Genomic DNA, 18,852 nt, shown 5'->3' on the forward strand with positions numbered 1-18,852 from the left:
CTTATGTCCTTGACGAGAAGACATCAAAGCAGCGCGTAGTAAAGGAAGCGAAAAGGTATCGAAATTGAATACGCTAGAGCATTCCAATCAACACAGCAGTCTGCTTCAGCATCTATCTGTGGCTGACTGAAGGCATAATTTGGTATTGTAGAAAGGTAGTTGTCAATCTGAAGTTGCATGATGCTGCCCAACTAAAGAGCTTCGTCACGTGATATGATTCTACAGCCAATGACGCTAGGCTGTTTCAAGCCTTCACGCGCCGGATGGAGGCGGGGAATACACGCCTCGCCGACGTGAACCAGTCCTCACACGGTGGTAAGGCGAGCTTAGTTCGTCCATAATTGCACCTCATGCTATGCTCCAACCTTGGATGCAGATGCAATGCCTTCTTCGGACAAGCCTATACCAGAGCTGAAAGTGCTTCGTCGCAAGGCTTCAAATCTCGCGGATGAGAACGATTGGCCGCAGTTCGATGTCCTTGACGCCGAAGTTCGCGACGGCAATGGCAAGCTTACGAGTCTCTTCCTGGCGAGCCCAGATAACCAGATGGCCTTGATAGGGCAATTGGTAACAAAACGCGCGAATCCACATGGCAAGGCTGCACGAAAGGTTGGCAAAGACAATTGACTGACCTTGGGGCAGTGTTACCTACGCACAAAGGCAAAGCAAGAATTCCGATTGCCGTCAACAACATCACACACTTTGCATTTGGAGTCTTCGACTCAGGGGCTTACGCCATCTGGGCTGCTGGAGAAGCTGGCTGGTACACGATCCAACCCTCAAAAGCATATGAAAATGTTTTCAAAGAGATGGTTGAAGCTCTGGATGTTCTCTACTTCCTTGTCGAAGCCCATGAAGGCCCGAACCGACCGACATACACGGATTTGTTCCGCAGTTATGCCAAAGCCAAGGATATTGCAGAGATCGAGGCGATGCGAAAAATCTACTCGCACAAGGCATTCCTAGCATCTCGAATGGTCAAGGGCGAAGAAGGCATCAAATGGGGGCAAACCTCATTCTATCAGCATCTACGAAAGAGTTGGCCAGATTGTTTCCCCCAACGTTCAAATGCTGCGACAGCTCCTTCGAAGAAACAGTCAAGTACAGCTTCTATGAAGACATCCGTCCCACAGACAAGGACAGCTGCAGCACGGGTGCAAATAAGTGAAAAAAGCTCGAGATCTCATTCGAATGACTTACGAACAAATCGAGTTGACCCAGCAAAGGAAAATATATCAGCCGCTGCTTCAACAAAGAGAGTAACACGTTCAAATGAGGCCCTAAAGTTGGCCCAACAGCAACAAGCGTTAGCCCGGCAATTTCGTCCTCGAAACTTGTCACAGCAAAACCAGATTGAGTCCCCATTACTTAGTGAAATGAATAAAGCAAGAGCAAGAGAGGTGTGGAAATTTATGCAACGGAAATCTAACGAGACTTTGCCCGAGATAGCCGAAATGACAATTGAGACATTTGCGCGTTTCCTTTTACAGGAATACGAATTTCAGGATGAAAAGGAGGCGCAGTATTTCTTGAAGTTTCTGGCTCCCGATTTGGCAGGCATGATGTCAATACGACGGAATCGTACTTACGATCCATGGACAGAGTTGCCGGTGTATGATGAGTTAATAGAGGCAAAATTGCCTCCGAGAATCAAATCGAGGATAGCTTGCCTCAAGCTGCAGAAGCGCCATACGCCGTTGCCAGACCAAGATGATGAAACAGATGTGTCAGATGAAAGTTCTTCTGAAGAATCTGTTATAGATAAGGAAGAAGCAAGAGACAGAAAACGAGAAGCAGCAAGGCGGAGAATATCCGCATTGCGCCCGAAAAGTGGAGGGCAATATTCTGGCAAAGCAGCTAAGAGAAAAGGAAAGGAGAAGGCTACGTCAACAGGTGACGAGGAGGAAGAAATGTTGGGCGGGAATGAATACATAGATGAAGATGCCATGGATGTGGATACACCATCTAAACGGAAGAGCTTGTCAGAAGACGAGGATGACGACGAAGAACCAGAGTATCCCAACAAGCGGTTTACGCGCAGCCAGGGTACCTTGGACCCAGAATTGGAAGACCTCGAATTTGCTATCCAACAAGCGCGTTCCACTGCCATCCCAATTCGGCGCAAGTTGTCACGACCCACCGAACCTCCAAGCAGAGATGGTGATACAAATCATCGCTCTCAAGATATTATCCTTGTTTCCGAACCTGTGCATTCAACCGACGCCAATGCACCGGGCGATGTATGGAGTTGTCCCTATGCTGGTTGCATGCACAAAGTGTACGGTGCGTCTGAGTACGAGAACAAGGACCTTATTCGAGAACATCTGCTAGATCACAAGGAAAGGGATCGTGTAGATGTGATCAGGGATGAGGAAACCATGACGAGGTTGCCCGTCAACCATTTACTCAAGAGAATTCGTGAGCTTGCCGAGCGTAGTGGCGGAGAGCAGATAATGCCGTTAGACGGTGGTCTAATGGGTCTTTTCCCGCCTAGCTTGAAGAGACAACTAGTCTGATAGTGTTCGTTTTGCATAAGACGTTGAGCAAAGATGACTGATTTGTAGAACACTCACGTAAACGAATGTTGAAAATACCCCTCTATACGCATGGCAATTTCCAGGAAAACGACAAGCTATTTAGTAACAGCACAATCATGAATTTTTGCTAATTTCTTAACCTTGATTGTTGAAAAACATGGAAGGCAGCTTATGACGGGAAAATATGTCAGGTGACAGAGTTTGTCACAAAATATCTCAAGCAGCGTCGTGCATTTCCTTATTCACTGCTATTGCGAATATCTTCAGACCAGTATCACCCCTAGTATAGTGTCGACTCCGTCCAAAAAAAAATATGGCAGAGCAGAACAAGGTGCTATCGAGCTTTCTAGTGTCAAGGTGACAACCTCTTCTCGAGTCCATGTCAGGTATCCTTCATGAAATCCTTTACGGCTTTTGCTGCGAATTTTTTTCTCTCGGATTCCGGCATAGCAGATGTTGTGTCTGTTCAAGTGAGCATAAGGCACAAAACAAATGAGTCGGGGAATCGAATCTATTCGTACCTCTAATGGCCATCAGCTTATTCATCATTTTGCCCATTTCTTCGACTTCCTCCTCGTTTCCGTCTTCGAACTTCCCTCCGTAAAGCGCAGTCTTCATACCCAAGAGTTCAAGATTCATCTCGGCCTGCTCGTCTGCGAATCCGTCCCAGTCTGCGCCGTCACCAAAATTGTCAATGTCTTCGAAATCATCTGCATCCAGCTTGACCTCCCCTTCCCAATCTGTCGTTTCTAGTGCTTCTCGCAACCGTGCCAGGCCAAGCTGTTCGCCAAACTCGTTTGAGCCCTTTGCTTCTGCATCTACGTACTCGAACCCGTGATCTCGGCAAAAATCATCCCATTCGTCTCCAGATAGCTGAAGACTTGTCGTGGTACTCTGCTTTGTGCCCACAGCGAGACATGTGCCTTCCCAGTACTCGCCGCATGCCTTATGTATAACGGATTTGATAGCTTCTACGGTTCTTTTGATTGTGGCAAGATCTTCGTCTGTAACGGGCTTGCGGAATACGTATATCCAGGCTCCCACGGCGTCAACCACCTCCTTTGCTTCTTCCTTGGAAAACTCCCTTAGCCATGTTGCTACGTCTGATATATCATCAATCCATATGCTAAGACTGGCCGTGTAATATTGTGTCTTGAGCGTCCACGAATGTGTAAGACCGGATATTGAGTCGTCGATGGGACTTGGCGCGGAGCTGGTAAGCTCTGTCGAGAGAAGCGTTAGCTCGGCAAACACGGTTTAATGCATGTACGAGTCACCTTCGAGGATCTTCAGAACATCAGCATCTGGTGTGCTAACGGTTAAAATGCGTTTTGGGTTCGAGACGTCCATTTTTGAAGCTGGTCTGGAGGGGTAAAAAAAGAGGGGCTTCGTCGTGCTTCATACCCATACGGGGCTCGTGTAGCCATTTACTCCACGGCATGATATTCACAAAGAAATCGTAAAAAAGGCAACAAATATGTTACGAATCATAAACTTTATTCGTCGATTTAAGCAAGATATGGGATGTGGCGAAGGCGTAAATGATAGTGCGAAATCTGGCGCTGAACTTCATGCTGGAGACAATTTACAATATGAAATAAGACCTGTAGTCTTTTTGAAGCTACTCATAACTGTAGCTTAAGCCTTCCAATCTCTCGTGGCCTAAACGGGCTATTCTCCTATTGTTCAAGAGATCACTCGCATGCTTGAGTGACAATGTTGCAGAGAATATGTTGGCCCAAATGCAGTATATTCACGTCTGCATCCAATTACACGATATCATAGCCGTGATTTTGTCCCCGCCTCCATCTTGATGCTCATCTCTTCTGGCCTCTAGCTCGGCTAACAGTTGCTCTACCTCTTGCCAAACCAACACCACGGCCCTTCTTGTCTCTCTGTCTGAACATAGGCGCATTCCTCAACATATCTGGAACGATAAAGTAGCGAATGTGAGAGCCGCGTACATAAACGCGTTCGAGATGTGAGACTCGTCCTTCTCGCGAGGTGTTCTGGACATCGATCATCTGAACGTTCATATTGTCTTCGGCTGTTGGAGTCATGTTAGCAATATTGAAAATAATACAGACGATAAGGTAGAAGCACCTTCGATTAGTTTGCCTCTATAGACATCCCCGGACGTCAGTTCGAGAGTAACGGTGTGTCCCTGCGGATGTGTAAGTTTTCTTTATCGTAAAATGCGCGCGACGTGAGAACATACCGTGGCCTCATTCAGAAGCTTAATTGGAATACCAATTGTACTAGTCATCTTATCAAATTCCTTCCAACCTTCTCTACTAGTTTCAGATTTTTCGTACAAGTACGGAAAGTATTATCTGCAGTCGCAGCCTTGGAAACCTTTGGGAAGCGTGAATATTCTGCCGAATTTTAGCCGAATATGTTATATCACGTGCTACCACCCTTTCCCATTGAAGGTGGCATCCAGCGCATCATTGTCGTTGCAAAGTTTGAAACCAAAAAGCTTAATTATCATCAAAAAGATCTATATTCACTCATTTAAGAGCTAGGTTTCGCGCACGCCACTGCTTTATTGTGGCCATAATAGTGAACTTAGGCGGACGAGCAATTCCAACATATCGTTATATGTCCTTGGAGCTACCTTCACAATGGCATTCAACCTCTCAGGAACTCTAACCTTCTTTAAACTCTTCCAAAATCCGGCCCTCTGTCTTCCACATCATACTATCAAGACCTTTGCAGACCTTCCAGTGCCTATTGGCAAAGCATTCGCAGATTCCGAAAAAGGCATTGAAGCAGATATCAGAGCCGTAATTCTTGATAAAGACAATTGCTTCGCGCTCCCGCATTCCAACGAGGTTTATCCACCTTACATCCAAAAATTTGAGGAACTCAAGAAAGCGTACCCCGGATCCAGACTGCTCATCGTGTCAAACACCGCTGGGACGAGAGATGATCCTACCGGAGAGGGCCTTGCTGTCTTGGAAAAAAATACGGGAGTAAAGGTCTTGAAACATAATACAAAGAAGCCTGGGTGTAGGGATGAGGTATTTAAGTATCTCAGGGAAGCTCCAGATGTCCAGATCGAGAGACCTGATCAGATTGCTGTTGTTGGTGATAGATTGCTGACAGACGTTATGATGGCGAACTTGATGGGCGCAAGGGGAATTTGGGTCAAAGATGGAGTAGTTCAGAGGAAAACCTTTGTAAGTTCTTATCCTTCGCTATCATACTCACCGAAACATATCATCAGCGAATTCAAAAAGAATTGTGTTATCTTGAACACTTTGCTTTTTCCCTTGGCAATCATAGTTTGAACAGACACTGATCTTATGAAGTTCGCAAAAGCGGAGGAATCGCTCTCAGATTTCCTTCTTCGTCGTGGATATGTTGCTCCAGAACCAAAAAGCGACTTCGAATGATCTTAAATCGCTACTGAATCTCTCTGTCACATCATGTGGACCGCTGCTTTCGAGCAAACTATCCTTTGTAAAACACATCTCAGGGCAATTACAGTCATAATAATTCAGGACGCATATGTCAATCTCGATCTTCGGAAGTGCTTACTGTAACAGCTTGAACTTTGCTGTCTCCTCCATAAAATTGGAGAAAAAAGAGCATGGACTTCGAATCCTGGCACGTTTCAATATCATCAACCTGAATGGGCCTGGGCTCCACAAATGCCTAGGAAAGATGCTTTTGTTCCACTGGTTGACGAAATCCTTCTCTGAATAGTGTTTAAACATCCTCCTATTCCAGCATTAAGTAGGATGACTGAAGAAAGAAAATGAAAAGCGACGGTGGACGAAGTAGCGAAAGTCTTACTCTTAGGCTATGTGAACATGATTATGGCTTCATTGAGCTGCTCATCACCAATCCAGGAGTCCCAATCACGAAGCAATTGCTTCAGTGGCTCATAAGGTTTACTTCCTGAAAAGATCCAGATCAGTTAAATTCCCTCCGTGGTGCAGATGACGTAAGGCAAAAAACAGTTCGATAGGATCGTGAAGTTGTCTTTGATTGGTCAGTTTGGACGCAACGCTGGTCCCTCCCAAACTTCACATAAGCTGGACACCGGAGGCTATACGGATTTGAAATGAAGGACTCATTTCGCATGGTTTTCTCGGTAAATTTATTCCTTACATTAAAAGAAGCTCACCAGTTTTGTAAAAGAAAGGTCGCAACGAACGATGACCGTTGCGTACAACACCGACAAAGCACGATGGGAGGCTGTCCTAAAGCGAGATCGAGCTGCAAGCAATGCATTTGTCTATACCGTGAGCTCCACAGGTATATATTGTCGACCTACGTGCCCAGCAAGAATCGCACGGCGTGCCAACGTTGGATTCTATGCGTGTGCATCGGAAGCGGCCGCGAATGGATTTCGCCCCTGCAAGAGATGCAAACCGGAAAGGGCTGAGGGTCAGCCAGAAGATGCAGCTGTCATAGCTGTCAAGAATTTTCTTGCCAACGAAGGGAAGTCTCGAAAATATCAGACCCTAAGGCAGATGTCTGATCAGGCCGGGCTGAGCAAGTGGCACTTCCATCGCACCTTCATAAAGATTACTGGTATGACACCAGGCGAGTGGGCGAAACAACAGAAACAGCTTGCATTAGCCAAAGCTTCTGCAGCCAATACTTTTGATGCTACTCCTGACCCGTCAATAATGTCTGTCATCGCACCATCATCTCTAGACAGTTCTACCTCCACAACCCTGTCATCCTCAGCAGAGTTCGGTAAAGACACCACACTGCTACCGTCTCTGGCCGATGAGGAGTGGTTTCACATGATTGATTTTGATGCGGCGTTTGAGGCTACAGATTTGGAAGCATTTCAAGTATGACAAACGAGATTATCTTCCTCGGGTTCAGAATGAACGATCGTATCGAGAATGATGCCACCTCACTGTTTGAAGCATTCAGACTCTATCAATATAGACTGTTGCTATGTCTAGAAATCAATTGTGCGCATAATTTCACAGGTTGCAAAGATCGGCACAGGCATCAAAATCTTGGACACGAAAAGTAAAGCTGCACTGAAGGCCTTAGCGTTGCGACAGATGCAGTCACAAATGTTCCTTTGCGATGAAACGATGCAGTTCGAAGACTGTAGAAACTTACTGTCGCTCCTGCTGAACTGCACATATTTAAGAGAGAGAGAGGGCGCAATGCGTGTGAGAACTACGAGGGCGTCAATCTAAGTGTGACAAATTGACTTGAACTAAAAGGAAATCCGAACAGCTAGAAGCATCGATGACTCGGATCAAATTAAATGTTGGCTATGTCTACGACTGAGCGAGACATGAAAATTTTGAGACGAGTCTCGGTCTGTTGCTCGCAATTCTTTCTTGCCAGCTGTTTTCATGCATAGGTTGTATCTTCCACGAGCACACAAATAGGGGATCTTTGGATGGATGGACCCACGGAATCCTAATTAGATCAGAACAAGCAGTTTAGTTTGCAAAAAGCGACATGGAATCACCAACAAGTATGCATCCGAATAAGATAAACAGAGATGTTAGAGAAATAGTAGCACAAACCTATTGTTACACTCATGCCTCCGCATAAGTTAAAGAATACTGTCCCTTGAGGTTCTGGAACACATATTAGCCAGCACTCTTGTAGAGTCACAAACGAATGTGTTCAGTTGAATTAACATGCCAGACCCAAAACAATGACCGCGTTCTAGCTAAGAGTTGTTCAATTGGCACATGAGATCTAAATCAAGTGTTAGATCTTCGAGTTTGCAGAAAAGCCTTGCCGCTCAGCATCCATTTCCTTGTCATAGTCGACATTGCAGAAACATATTTACTGGTCAACTACCGCAGAACTCTCGGAGCAAACGTGCCAGGCCGGACATCGCTACTGTCAAAGATGAGAGTAGCAACATGACTGTTTGGAACAGAAGTTAAAGATAGTGGGCATTCTTCCTGGCAACAGGAGCCACCTTTTTGTAGGCTCTGCATATATGTGCCCTGCTCATGCCGTCTCCTCATGTTGGAAATTAATTCTTGCAGCGAAACTCTCATGAAGAATGGCAAGCATAGCGTCGCACGCGTCCCAAATGCTTGGGGCCGCTTTCGCCGCATGGGCACTGCTAGCAAAGACATTAACGTAAGTTACGGAGCACAGAACGGATTAAACCCGTGGATCCTCCACGACCAATCAAAGCTCAGCTTGGCATATTGAACTACAATACTTCTTCAATCTTGGGGAATCGACGCCAGCCCTCGCACACACTGTTCACGTCCCGCACTCAACATGTCTTTGCCGTCGCTTGCGATTCCCGGCCAGGTGATTGCCGCCTCGAGCGATCTGGCTCCCGGTCCGGGCACGTTCCAATGCGAGCAGCGCATCGCGGCGTCGATTCTGGGGGTGCCCTCCAGCCAGAAGAGCAGCATTGCGCCGAAGGGCCCCAAGATACTCAGCATCGCCCCCTCTGCGCGGACGCCGCGCCTGCCGCAGATCAACGCCGTCGTGTACGCGCGGGTGACCCGCATCGAGCGCCAGCAAGCCCGCTGCACCATCCTGGTCGTGTCGGACACGGTGGCACCGCAGCCGCTGCGGGCGCTGCTTCGAAGCCAGGACGTGCGCGCCACGGAAAAGGACAAGGTCAAGCTCGCCGAGTGCTTTCACGTCGGCGACGTCATTCGCGCAACGGTTATCGGCCTGGGTGACCAGTCCGGCTACTACCTGAGCACGGCGGGCAACGACTTTGGCGTCGTCATGGCCTGGAGCGACGCCGGCAATGCGTGCGTGCCCATCAGCTGGTGCGAGGTCCGGGACACGGAAACAGGCCTGAAGGAGGCGAGGAAGGTTGCCAAACCGGTGTGAAGGTAGCACCGCGGCGGATGCGTCGAAGTGGCAGAACACAGAGCTCGTCCTCGCTACGGACGTTTGCCCTTTAGGTTTGAGCACGTCACGTTCGGATGGGCACCTCGCACACGCAACGACCTGAGGGAGCAACCCTACCCCTTGACAGATTGTCGCACACGCCGTGGCACTTTTCGAAAGGCGAATCTCACCATGCTGTGAACGCCAATCAGCACTCGCGCCGGTAGCCCTTTGCCTATATTTTGAGGGAACACAGCGGAACAGCTATAGATATAAATACTGTGTGGCCGAAGCGTTGGGGAACACAGAATCGATGTTAATGTGGTCATGAATCTCATTCATATCTAAGAAAAATGCACGCACTGTCATACACTAAATCTTTGAGATGAGGCGATTGGGTGTACGCGCTCCAGAAGCAAATTAAGGAGTGCCGCAGCTGCCTCTTAATACCCAAACAACAAACAGTAGATTAAACAGATATTCCATTTTTGTCCATTGCTTGCTTCGATATGCAATTTGTTTTTTCTTTCCAAGAAGAGATGCACATGTATGAGATGAATGAATTTGTTCTTAACTTTTGCGCGGTCATAAGTCGTTATGAGCTAACTTTTTGGGGGTATCGCATGGTTCGAATGCGCAGATGTGACATGTAATCAGTGAATTGCAGTCATGGGACATATATGATGATAATGTGTCCTGTATCAAACAGTTTTGCTGGGATCTTCGCGCATGTTAAGATCGGATTGGGTTTGGTTTGTGGCCGTCTTCTGTTGGTCTTTCTTGATTTCTTGCTGCTTCACTCCGTTGAGAGCGTCGATTAGTGCCCCTTGAGCATTCCAGTCAGGCACATGATAGTGTTGAATAGATCGCATTTTACCCTTATACTTCTGGTCGATGTTTGTCGGTTCGGGAGCATTCAATGCAACTTCGTGGGCAAGAGCCAACCACCGGTCCCAGGCTTCTGAGGTGGGCGCCGCGTCACTTTTGCGGATCCATTCAATCTCACGGGTGGCAATAATAACTTTCCATAGTGCTTGAGTAAAGGTCTTGTTGTACGAGACAAAATCTTTGCATTGTGCTTTGGGAGGAATGGTTTTAGGTAGATCCTTGTCTATCGTCTTTAAGCAGATGTCTTGCTTGCCCTCTTTCAATTGCTTCACGATTGCTTCGCGAAGCATCTCGCGGTTCATTTGTGGCTCGGCAAAGGCTTCGGGGATGACTTCGAAGGCGCTCGTGTCCCAGTGGAATCTCTTTGGCAAGGCTGCAATGATCCAGTACGCCGCGTTAAGTATCATGTATGCTACTGCAAAGGCGACCTGGACGTTGGTTCGAGCATTGCCGAGGAAAATGACTCCAAACATGAGCAAGATACTGCCCACCAGAGCAATCATTCTATACTTCCAAGGTGTCTCAATGTCATATTCAATGCCCTCTGGAGCGAAGAAAAGCTCCCTGGCAACGTCTTCTGAGCACCGAATAACGACAAAGCTGCCCTTCGGATATCTGAGAATGACATCTCCTGGAGGCGTGTAGTGATTTTTGTCTCCGGCTCTTTTGGGGAGGTTGAGGTTCCACTTGTTCACGACGCCGACTAGAGTCGACAAGAATGACAAGCATATGTCTGCAAGTATAGCCATGCCGTCTTGCTGCCATACCGAAATTGCGAGAATCACAACGGACAGAACACAGCCCAGGACGGCAACCCACCAAGTGGGCCCAAAGGGTCTTGCTCTGACCACTCCCTCGTTATGTATCCTCTTTATCTTTATGCACTTGACGGCGTAGTCCGGTAGGCTGTCGGCGTTTCTGTAAGAAACCTGTTAGTCACTGGTCCTGAACGAGGTCGAGAAAGACGAGCGAGGCATGACGTGAGAGGAGGAAAACGAGAGCTCATGTATAGGTTGCGCATACCCTCGAGACGCTGGAGAGAAAGCTGGTCTTTCTAGTTCAAATCACGACATGTTCTGGCAGGCTTCGTGAGCGGGTATGAGGGAGCAGACCACTTACGCTAAGACATGACCTAGGAAGTTGATGTAATCTCGTTTGTTTCCTGACGTTACTCCCACAGCTTGGCCTGAGATGGGCTGCAGCTTGTCCGGCCGTGATGGTCGTAACAGAGCTTGCGGGGCAGGGAGTAGTCGAGGGAGGAAGAACATGCGTGAGAGGGTGGCCACTTGAGATGTGGAGACAACTGCACTTTCACCGAGGATAGCTAAGAAACCTACGATGTCCAATTGCAGATGATTCCATTGCAGAATACTATCGGGCTGGTTCTGATTCTCATTCAACTGTCCCCAACCAAGCTGATACATGGTGTCGCTGGCTGACAACGAGAAAATGGCTCACTACGAAGGGCCTCCAGGACGATTGAACGGGAAGCGAGACCTTTTATGAGTGGGACACTTGGCGGATTGATGCAGGTGGAGAGGTCACGGCAGAAGGAAGGGCGTGAGGACGTTGAGGAAACGAGCCTCAGCGCGGGTGGTCGGACATGGCTTCTTGAGAACAAAAGACGGATTGAGCCTGAGAGCAACGACCGTGTTACTGATGACAAACGAGGGCGCCAACGCAAAAAGAAAGGCGCCCGGAGGCCAGCGAGCGTATCGCACAGGAGCTGGGCGATATCATTGGCCGAGCAAAGGCGAGCTGCATCAAACACGACTGCGCCATGCTGAATCTGCAGAGGCCTTGTCGCGGTCTCCATCGATCGTCTGCACCGCTTCTGCTTATGCCGCGAAGAACCGCCATGATCAAGCGCAGTGCTGGGCTTGCGGCCTCCGATGCTGGATCATCGCATGGGATGTGTGCGCTGCCCGTTTTGAGCTCGATCAGACTACCTGATGATTTGACCAGAACGTTTAGGAATCATGTTATGCTCTGGTTTGGGCTAGAGGGATTTGCTTCGCCTCAAGCTGCGCCCATTTCATTGTGGACAACCTGTCCAGATACAAGACGATGAGCTGACGCCAAAGCTCCATGATGTTTCGCTGCGTTTTGAACGTTTTTCCACCCTTCTTGTTTCTGAGCCTTCTCGGGGTTTGTTCGTTGTGTTTCCATCTTCGATACACTCTTGCTGGTGAGTCAGCACGTGCCCAGGCCTGTCCGCTCGACTCCGAGTGCGCGACGACGTTGGACTCTGTTGTCATTTACACGCACCCGCGCAAGCACCCGCACACAGCTACACAGACATATTCGTATCTATATGCACGTGGGCCCCCGCGCGGATTAGGTCCCAAGAAGCACGCGTCGGAGACGCCCTCTCTAGCGACGTCAACAACCACACCGACGACCACAACGACAACGAGAACAGCAACTTGGCAGGAACCCCAGTAGCGGAACCCCCGCGATCACGGAGCGACGACGGTGTCTGGTTCCCGCCGTCACGAGTTGTAGCTTGGCAGGACTTAGACTGATGAACGACAGAGAGGTATGCGCCAGAGCTGACGTCCGTCATCTACTTTTTTATTCTCTTTGATTTTTAATTTTATTTTTTTTTTTAAAAAAAAAAAACATCTCAGCCTGATCGCATCTTTCTCCTGTCGTCTTTGTTTGCCTGCTTTCTATCTTTATTCCGTCCCCATGCCAGCTGGCACGCGCCTTTTCGCCTTGGGCGATCTGGCTCGCCTCGTCACCGGTCTCCCCATTTCACTCTTCTTCTTCAAGCCGCCTGTCATCCTGCACGGTGCTCTCGGTTTGGCGTGACCTAGGCCCCAAGCGTAGCCTGAAGCTCGTCGCCGTAGAGTCTTAAGCGACCTACTGCCTCTGAACTTCGACAGAGTTTCGCAGCCTTTCGGCCCAAGTCCTTTGCTCTTATTTGTATTACAACACACTCTCACTTGTAGAGGCTGCAGTTGTTGGATTGCTGCATCTTTATCTGCAATATGCACGCCCAAGACAAATGTCACCCCTGCGATTGTTGCTGCAATTCATATTCTGTGGCCCCAAAGTACGCCAAACATCCTCCGTAGATACATAGCCCTTTCAATATGCGACTCTGACACATTCCTGCGCTTTGAATAGCAATGCTGACAAAGCTTTCTAGGGCCCACCAGATCACAGCTTGCCGCTCTGTTACGTTTCAGAGCGCGCTAGACAGTTTGGGCCAACGTAGTATACATCAATTCAAGATATTATCTCCTAACCTCTTCATCCTGGATACCTTTACTTTGCTCATGAAGGGTGGCTTGGATAATTTGAAGCGTAAAAGGGGTAAACCTAGAAAAGCCATAAAAGCCCGGAAGGAGAGTAAGGAAACGATGACTGAGAAGCCAATGAATTCAGACGACCAAAGATCTCCAGGAGAGATTTTCAACAAACACTATAGCAACCTTAATGGTCTTTCAAATGATTACGAACAACGAAAAAAGGATCTCATAAGCCGAGAGAGAAATATTGCCTGGGATAAGAAGGCTATAGATACTGCATCCAAAATCGAACAGAGAGCGGGCACTATCATCTGGAAGATACGCGAACACGAGCGTGACAATCTATTTGGAAATATAGCATCCGAGGCAATTCCAGGGCCAGAAACGCTCGATATGGGCGGGCAGTTCCTTTCGAACAGAGAACGGGTAGTGAAGCAGAGTTATCTATACCGGATTGCACTCAAAATGCCCAAAGGTTGCCATCTGCATCTTCATTTCAATGCCGAGCTGGCGCCAGACATTTTGATAAAGAAAGCCGGAGAGCAGCCAAACATGTTCATCCGAAGCACGCAACCGATTCTTTCGGACAAGGATTATGCTGAGACCGAGATCGTTTTCAATGTTTTGCCAGAAGACACTCCGACGGCCGATATCTGGTCTCCGGATTACAACCCGGATTTCAAAAGTGCTGGAGCAAGGCCGTGGATGAGGTGGGCAGATTTCCAAAGCGAGTTTCGAAAACGACGCAAGCACGGCGAAAATGACGCAGAGGAATGGGTGCGATCAAAGATGGTTCTTAGCGAACAAGAAGTCTATGGGATGGAGCAGACTACGAATGGGTAACTTTTACAGTGTACTGTTTTATTGCCAAGTTGCTGATAAATGCTAGCGTTTGGGCACGTTTTAACCAGGCGACAAGAGCCTTCAAGGGATTGATGAACTACGAGCGTGTTTTTACGTGGTACATTGGTCAAGCCATCGACAACATGATTGAAGACGGGGTCATGTACGCAGAGCTACGGCCGATGCTGATGGATAAATCCATTCCGTCCAACAACGGAAAGGAAATGCTGGACCATCGGTGGCAGATGAGAACCATTCTCGAACAAGTCAAACTCAAGCAGGATGAGCTCCGGCGGGATGGCAGGATTGACAAGTTCCCATTCGGCCTGAAGATCATCTACTGCGCCCCGCGCTCTATCCCCAAGGAGAGGATGCAGCAGGAAATCAAAGATTGCATCAGGCTCAAGCTTGAATTCCCCGATCTGATATGCGGTACGTTCTTTTCTCTTACCATGGTCAAAATCACCGCCTTGACTGTATATAGGCTTCGATCTCGTCGGTGCAGAAGACCGAGCAAATCATATCGGCTTTTACCGCGACGAGCTTCTTGCGATGGTCCAAACGTGCAAAGAACTGAACATCGACATACCGTTCATGTTCCATGCAGGAGAGACGCTCCTTGATCTCGGCGGCTCGAAGGACCCCTACAACAGCAATCTTTACGACGCCGTCCTCTTCAATGCTAAGCGGATAGGACACGGCTTCTCACTCCTTAAGCACCCAGTCCTTGTCGAGCAATTCAAAAAACGGAAAATATGCATCGAGCTGTGCCCGACTTCAAATGAGCTTCTGCACTTGTGCAGGAACATCAAGGAGCATCCCTATCCACAGATTCTGGCGATGGGCATCCCCTGCACTGTGAATTCGGACAATCCAAGCCTGTTTACGTACGTCGTTTCTGCGAAATTCCGTGCAGATCTTCCCCGCTAACGGTCGGTCCGTAGGAACTCTGTGTCTCACGAATTTTACCAGATCATGGTCGGAAGCCCAACCATGTCCATCCATGGCTGGCGGCAACTGGTGGAATGGAGCATTCAGTTTTCATGTTTACAGAAAGACGAGAAAGATGCTGCTGAACAGATATTCAAACGGGAGTGGACGGCGTTCTGCCAGTGGGTAGACCGGGAATACGGTAGTTATGCTGACACGTTGGATATAAGGACATGACATTCTCCCCCTTCTTAGTTTCCGTTTAAGATGTCCTGCTCGAGCGCGACTTGAAGAAAGGATAAGAAACGAAGATTTCTGTCCCAGGAGCATCACGCAGGTTATAAACTGTGCGTTTTGTTCGTAATTCGACGATTTTTAGATGACCGAATTTCTCACCCAAGATGAGGTACTATATTCTCATGACATATAACAGGCCATCAACTCACCCTTTTTCGAACTTTCCGTCCATGTCGTCAACTTTTTCCGAACAGCAACTCAACTGTGCAAAGCGATCCTTCGAATTACGCCCCTCTCAAGAAGAGAAAAAAAATTTTTTTTTAAACAAATACGCAGACGACAATCATGCGCAGCCAACGCGGATTGCGCTTGTGAAACTTGGCAACCTCGTCCACGACGTGCTGGAAGAGCAATGCCAGACAAGAAGCCGACGGGGCGAACGAAGCCTGCGCAAAAAAATAAAAAAAAAATTATTCGTGGATAAAATTACCTTAAGCGCATCTCACAGATGGTTGAGGTCCGCTCAGCGTCGCGAAACACACAGCACGTCGGATCATGGGAAACGCCTCGCTATGCAAGAAAATTGCTTTGTTTTTCCGCCGCTTTTTCCACCGCCCAAAGAGCGGCGCGAATGCGATGGTGGTTGGAACGCGCCGCCAGACTCGTCCCCTCCAATCCTTTTCAAAGTTTGCGAGACACCAGGTTCCCTTTCGCCACTCCCATTGCCCGCGTGCTACTTCGTCGAAATCGGTTCATGATCTTGTTCAAGGAGGAGATAGCGCTCGCTACTGAGTCTGCCTGGGCAGTCCTGCTCACGAGACGACGGGCTCACGCATTTTGCGGATCTTGGCCGCCGTGTCGACCAGGTCTCGTCATGGGCAGCAGAGGAACGTTGTCTCCGGCCTCGCGTCACCTGTGCTGAGGATGCAGTCTCGGACTAGGCTGCGGGCTCGGCTCGTACGGGTGGGGGGACAGACTGCGGTGGTACGGCGAAGGAGGAACCGAAGTTCGCGGTGTCGCTGACGGCGTGCCGTCCATCTCATACGACGTGTCGCCGGGCATCTCGAAGACCGGCTGCGGGCTCGGTAGCTCCTGCATGCCGGCGTGCGGAAGTAGCTTCTGGTGCACGGTGGGCAGCTCAGAAATCCGGTGTTCTCCTTCCGCATCCATTTCCGTGGCCTCGCCCTCGATGGCTTCGTAGTTCTTGGGATCGGTGTTTTCGATTCGTTTCTTGGCGGAGGTGCCATCCAGCTCGGTCGGTCTACGGACTTCACTCTGCTTCTTTCGCTTCCACAAGATGACACCTACGACGAGAGCTATGATAGCTACTGCCGCGCCAACGGCGATACCAGCGATTGCTCCTGCTGAGAGAGAGCCGCTGGAGCCATTGCCGTTGTTTAGTGAATGTATTGTGACGATATGCGAAGAGGGCATGGGATCGGTAAAGATAGCTTGTCCGACGGTGAAATTTCTTCGCTCGTAGTCAACAACAATATACGCCTCTTGTAGCAGTGCTCGACCGAGGGTGTACTGTGAATCGTTTGCCGCTCGCCGAATTGGAAAGTAGTTCTGATTCGTGGAGTAAATGGGCCATCCGACTTGCAAGTCGAAAGCAGCATAAGGGAGCTGGATGTTCGTCCCGTTTCCGTTGTCGAACTGCGTTTCGCCGAGTCTGAAAGTAAAAGTTGGGTTCAGTGACAGCAGCTTCGAGTGCATCGTGTCGTTAACGAGGTACAAATCGGTCTGGTTATCGTACTGCAGACCCAATGCGGACTCCATCTCGTCACAGATGGCTCGTGGCAGCCAGATGTGAGGCACTGTCGAGTCTATGACAGAGAGGTGGCCGTGACCGCCCGCCGTGAAAGAAGTGGTTCCCAAGAGAGTGTCTTCGGCGATGATTGACTGAACGCCAACCTTCAAAACCTCGGAATCCTGAGAGGAGAATGAGAGGCTCTGATTTGAGGGCGTGAAGCGAGACTGGTCATAACCACCTAAGGTTAGGCTAGATTCCACCTTCTTGTTCCGATATGATGCGCCGGCGGTATAGCCGTAGGAAAGCGATGGGATCAGGTCGGCGTTTCGCAGATTTGTCATGAAGCTCTGACTGGCTCCCGCACTGGAGGAGAAACTGGTCGGTTGAATGCCAAGGCCAAATACACCAAGCATAAAGTCCTTCGACGCGATGCCCGCGACTATTTGGTCTGAGAGAGAGACGCCGCCGCTCGAAGATCCGTTGCCGCCGTTAAGTCCGTACACGTCGGTTCCATACTGACCATTCAGCGAATATGCCAACCGATCTTCAAGCTGAATTGCGTAGAGTCCAATGAGCGAATACGTGGACGACTGGTTGGTTAAATAGCCTTCTGCAGAGAGGCCGTTGAACGGCTGAACACCCCGCAGCGTCGGGCAATCCGTGGGATCTGAGCTGGTACAGCCTTCTGGCAGAGGCACCCACGACTCTGAGGCCGCTGTGGAGGGCAGGATATCGAAGCTTTGCGGTGGTGTGCCAACTTGTATTCGAAACGTGCTCCAGCTCCCGTCCGGCCCATACCAGTTCTGACTTGGGTTTACGACAATGGGTGCAGGCACCGTTGTTGCGCGCTTTTGAATTCGCATGTCGAGAGGAGGCGACTGTCGAGCGATTGGAGTTGGCAGCGATTCAAGGTAGATCTCCGCCGTTTCGCGTGGCCGTCGACGCGACAGGCCGTATGCGACGGGGATTGGCTCCAGACACACACAACAAGGACGTCTGGATCATGCAATCTTGGGAGACGGGTTGTGGGGAAAGACAAGGCGCATTCACTGTGCCAGCGTTGTCAGGATGTAGCGGTTTACTGCGAAGAACTGCCGGCAGCGATGAGGATCAGAAGGAGGCCCATGGCAAGGGGAGCAGAGCAGATGGCTCAGCAAGCCGTGGAACGAACGCCAAGTGCCAAGGTATCGGTACAGATCAGAGGGCCGACACCGTGCCGGCGCTGCCAATCTGACGAGAGGGAAGAAGGAGGCTGCGCTGGGTGGCGATACGAGCGCAGACGCACCATCGCCAGGGTTGTCCGCAGTTTCATTGGAATGGTGCATGCGGCCGGTCTACAGCCTACGCGATGGCGACACGAGCACCTCTGATCGTTCTCGCTCGGCTGTTCGAGCGCGCAGACCAGCCTGGTTGTGTTTGTTTTCTGCCGCCAGACCTGGGTCGACGGCGGACTGGCAGCCGTCGAGCCAAGGCACGAACTGCCAGCCCGCTGCGTCAAGGCTTGTGGGCCTTTCTCGAGCCCGCGGTGTTCCAGTGGGGGTGGAGAACGTCTGTTCCTGGCTCCTAAAAAAAGCTCCCTGCGTCGTCGATCTGGGTT

General features: G+C 49.5%; 9 protein-coding genes across 9 annotated transcripts; 5 read left to right on the plus strand and 4 right to left on the minus strand.

Annotated features, from left to right (window-relative positions):
* Positions 1–297: 297 nt before the first annotated feature.
* On the plus strand, positions 298–2,879 carry PV09_05129 (uncharacterized protein). The gene is made up of 2 exons (XM_016358598.1): positions 298–592; positions 643–2,879. The coding sequence occupies exons 1-2, from the start codon at positions 382–384 to the stop codon at positions 2,514–2,516; spliced, it is 2,085 nt and encodes a 694-aa protein (XP_016213699.1). The 5' UTR covers positions 298–381; the 3' UTR covers positions 2,517–2,879.
* On the minus strand, positions 2,463–3,987 carry PV09_05130 (uncharacterized protein). Its single transcript, XM_016358599.1, has 4 exons — positions 3,815–3,987; positions 3,059–3,760; positions 2,574–2,999; positions 2,463–2,512 (listed from the first exon to the last, which is right to left on the minus strand). The coding sequence occupies exons 1-3, from the start codon at positions 3,885–3,887 to the stop codon at positions 2,920–2,922; spliced, it is 855 nt and encodes a 284-aa protein (XP_016213700.1). The 5' UTR covers positions 3,888–3,987; the 3' UTR covers positions 2,463–2,512; positions 2,574–2,919.
* A 51-nt stretch (positions 3,988–4,038) lies between these two features.
* On the minus strand, positions 4,039–4,856 carry PV09_05131 (uncharacterized protein). Its single transcript, XM_016358600.1, has 3 exons — positions 4,756–4,856; positions 4,641–4,701; positions 4,039–4,584 (listed from the first exon to the last, which is right to left on the minus strand). The coding sequence occupies exons 1-3, from the start codon at positions 4,801–4,803 to the stop codon at positions 4,355–4,357; spliced, it is 339 nt and encodes a 112-aa protein (XP_016213701.1). The 5' UTR covers positions 4,804–4,856; the 3' UTR covers positions 4,039–4,354.
* A 305-nt stretch (positions 4,857–5,161) lies between these two features.
* PV09_05132 (HAD phosphatase, family IIIA) lies at positions 5,162–5,935 on the plus strand (the record flags this gene model as incomplete). Its single annotated transcript, XM_016358601.1, has 2 exons — positions 5,162–5,719; positions 5,852–5,935. 2 exons carry the CDS (start codon positions 5,162–5,164, stop codon positions 5,933–5,935), a joined length of 642 nt encoding a protein of 213 aa, XP_016213702.1.
* Positions 5,936–6,703: 768 nt separating this feature from the next.
* Positions 6,704–7,357, plus strand: PV09_05133 (uncharacterized protein; the record flags this gene model as incomplete). Its single annotated transcript, XM_016358602.1, has 1 exon — positions 6,704–7,357. The coding sequence occupies one exon, from the start codon at positions 6,704–6,706 to the stop codon at positions 7,355–7,357; it is 654 nt and encodes a 217-aa protein (XP_016213703.1).
* A 1,354-nt stretch (positions 7,358–8,711) lies between these two features.
* On the plus strand, positions 8,712–10,210 carry PV09_05134 (uncharacterized protein). Its single transcript, XM_016358603.1, has one exon. It carries the CDS (start codon positions 8,775–8,777, stop codon positions 9,345–9,347), a length of 573 nt encoding a protein of 190 aa, XP_016213704.1. The 5' UTR covers positions 8,712–8,774; the 3' UTR covers positions 9,348–10,210.
* On the minus strand, positions 9,652–11,875 carry PV09_05135 (uncharacterized protein). The gene is made up of 2 exons (XM_016358604.1): positions 11,355–11,875; positions 9,652–11,153 (listed from the first exon to the last, which is right to left on the minus strand). Exons 1-2 carry the CDS (start codon positions 11,657–11,659, stop codon positions 10,049–10,051), a joined length of 1,410 nt encoding a protein of 469 aa, XP_016213705.1. The 5' UTR covers positions 11,660–11,875; the 3' UTR covers positions 9,652–10,048.
* Positions 11,876–12,081: 206 nt separating this feature from the next.
* Positions 12,082–15,724, plus strand: PV09_05136 (uncharacterized protein). The gene is made up of 5 exons (XM_016358605.1): positions 12,082–12,774; positions 13,390–14,331; positions 14,382–14,767; positions 14,820–15,222; positions 15,280–15,724. Exons 2-5 carry the CDS (start codon positions 13,520–13,522, stop codon positions 15,500–15,502), a joined length of 1,824 nt encoding a protein of 607 aa, XP_016213706.1. The 5' UTR covers positions 12,082–12,774; positions 13,390–13,519; the 3' UTR covers positions 15,503–15,724.
* PV09_05137 (uncharacterized protein) lies at positions 15,465–18,562 on the minus strand. Its single transcript, XM_016358606.1, has one exon. It carries the CDS (start codon positions 18,116–18,118, stop codon positions 16,412–16,414), a length of 1,707 nt encoding a protein of 568 aa, XP_016213707.1. The 5' UTR covers positions 18,119–18,562; the 3' UTR covers positions 15,465–16,411.
* Between the last annotated feature and the right edge of the window lie 290 nt (positions 18,563–18,852).

This window comes from Verruconis gallopava (assembly GCF_000836295.1).
Source record: "Verruconis gallopava strain CBS 43764 unplaced genomic scaffold supercont1.15, whole genome shotgun sequence".
Lineage (NCBI taxonomy): Eukaryota > Fungi > Ascomycota > Dothideomycetes > Venturiales > Sympoventuriaceae > Verruconis > Verruconis gallopava.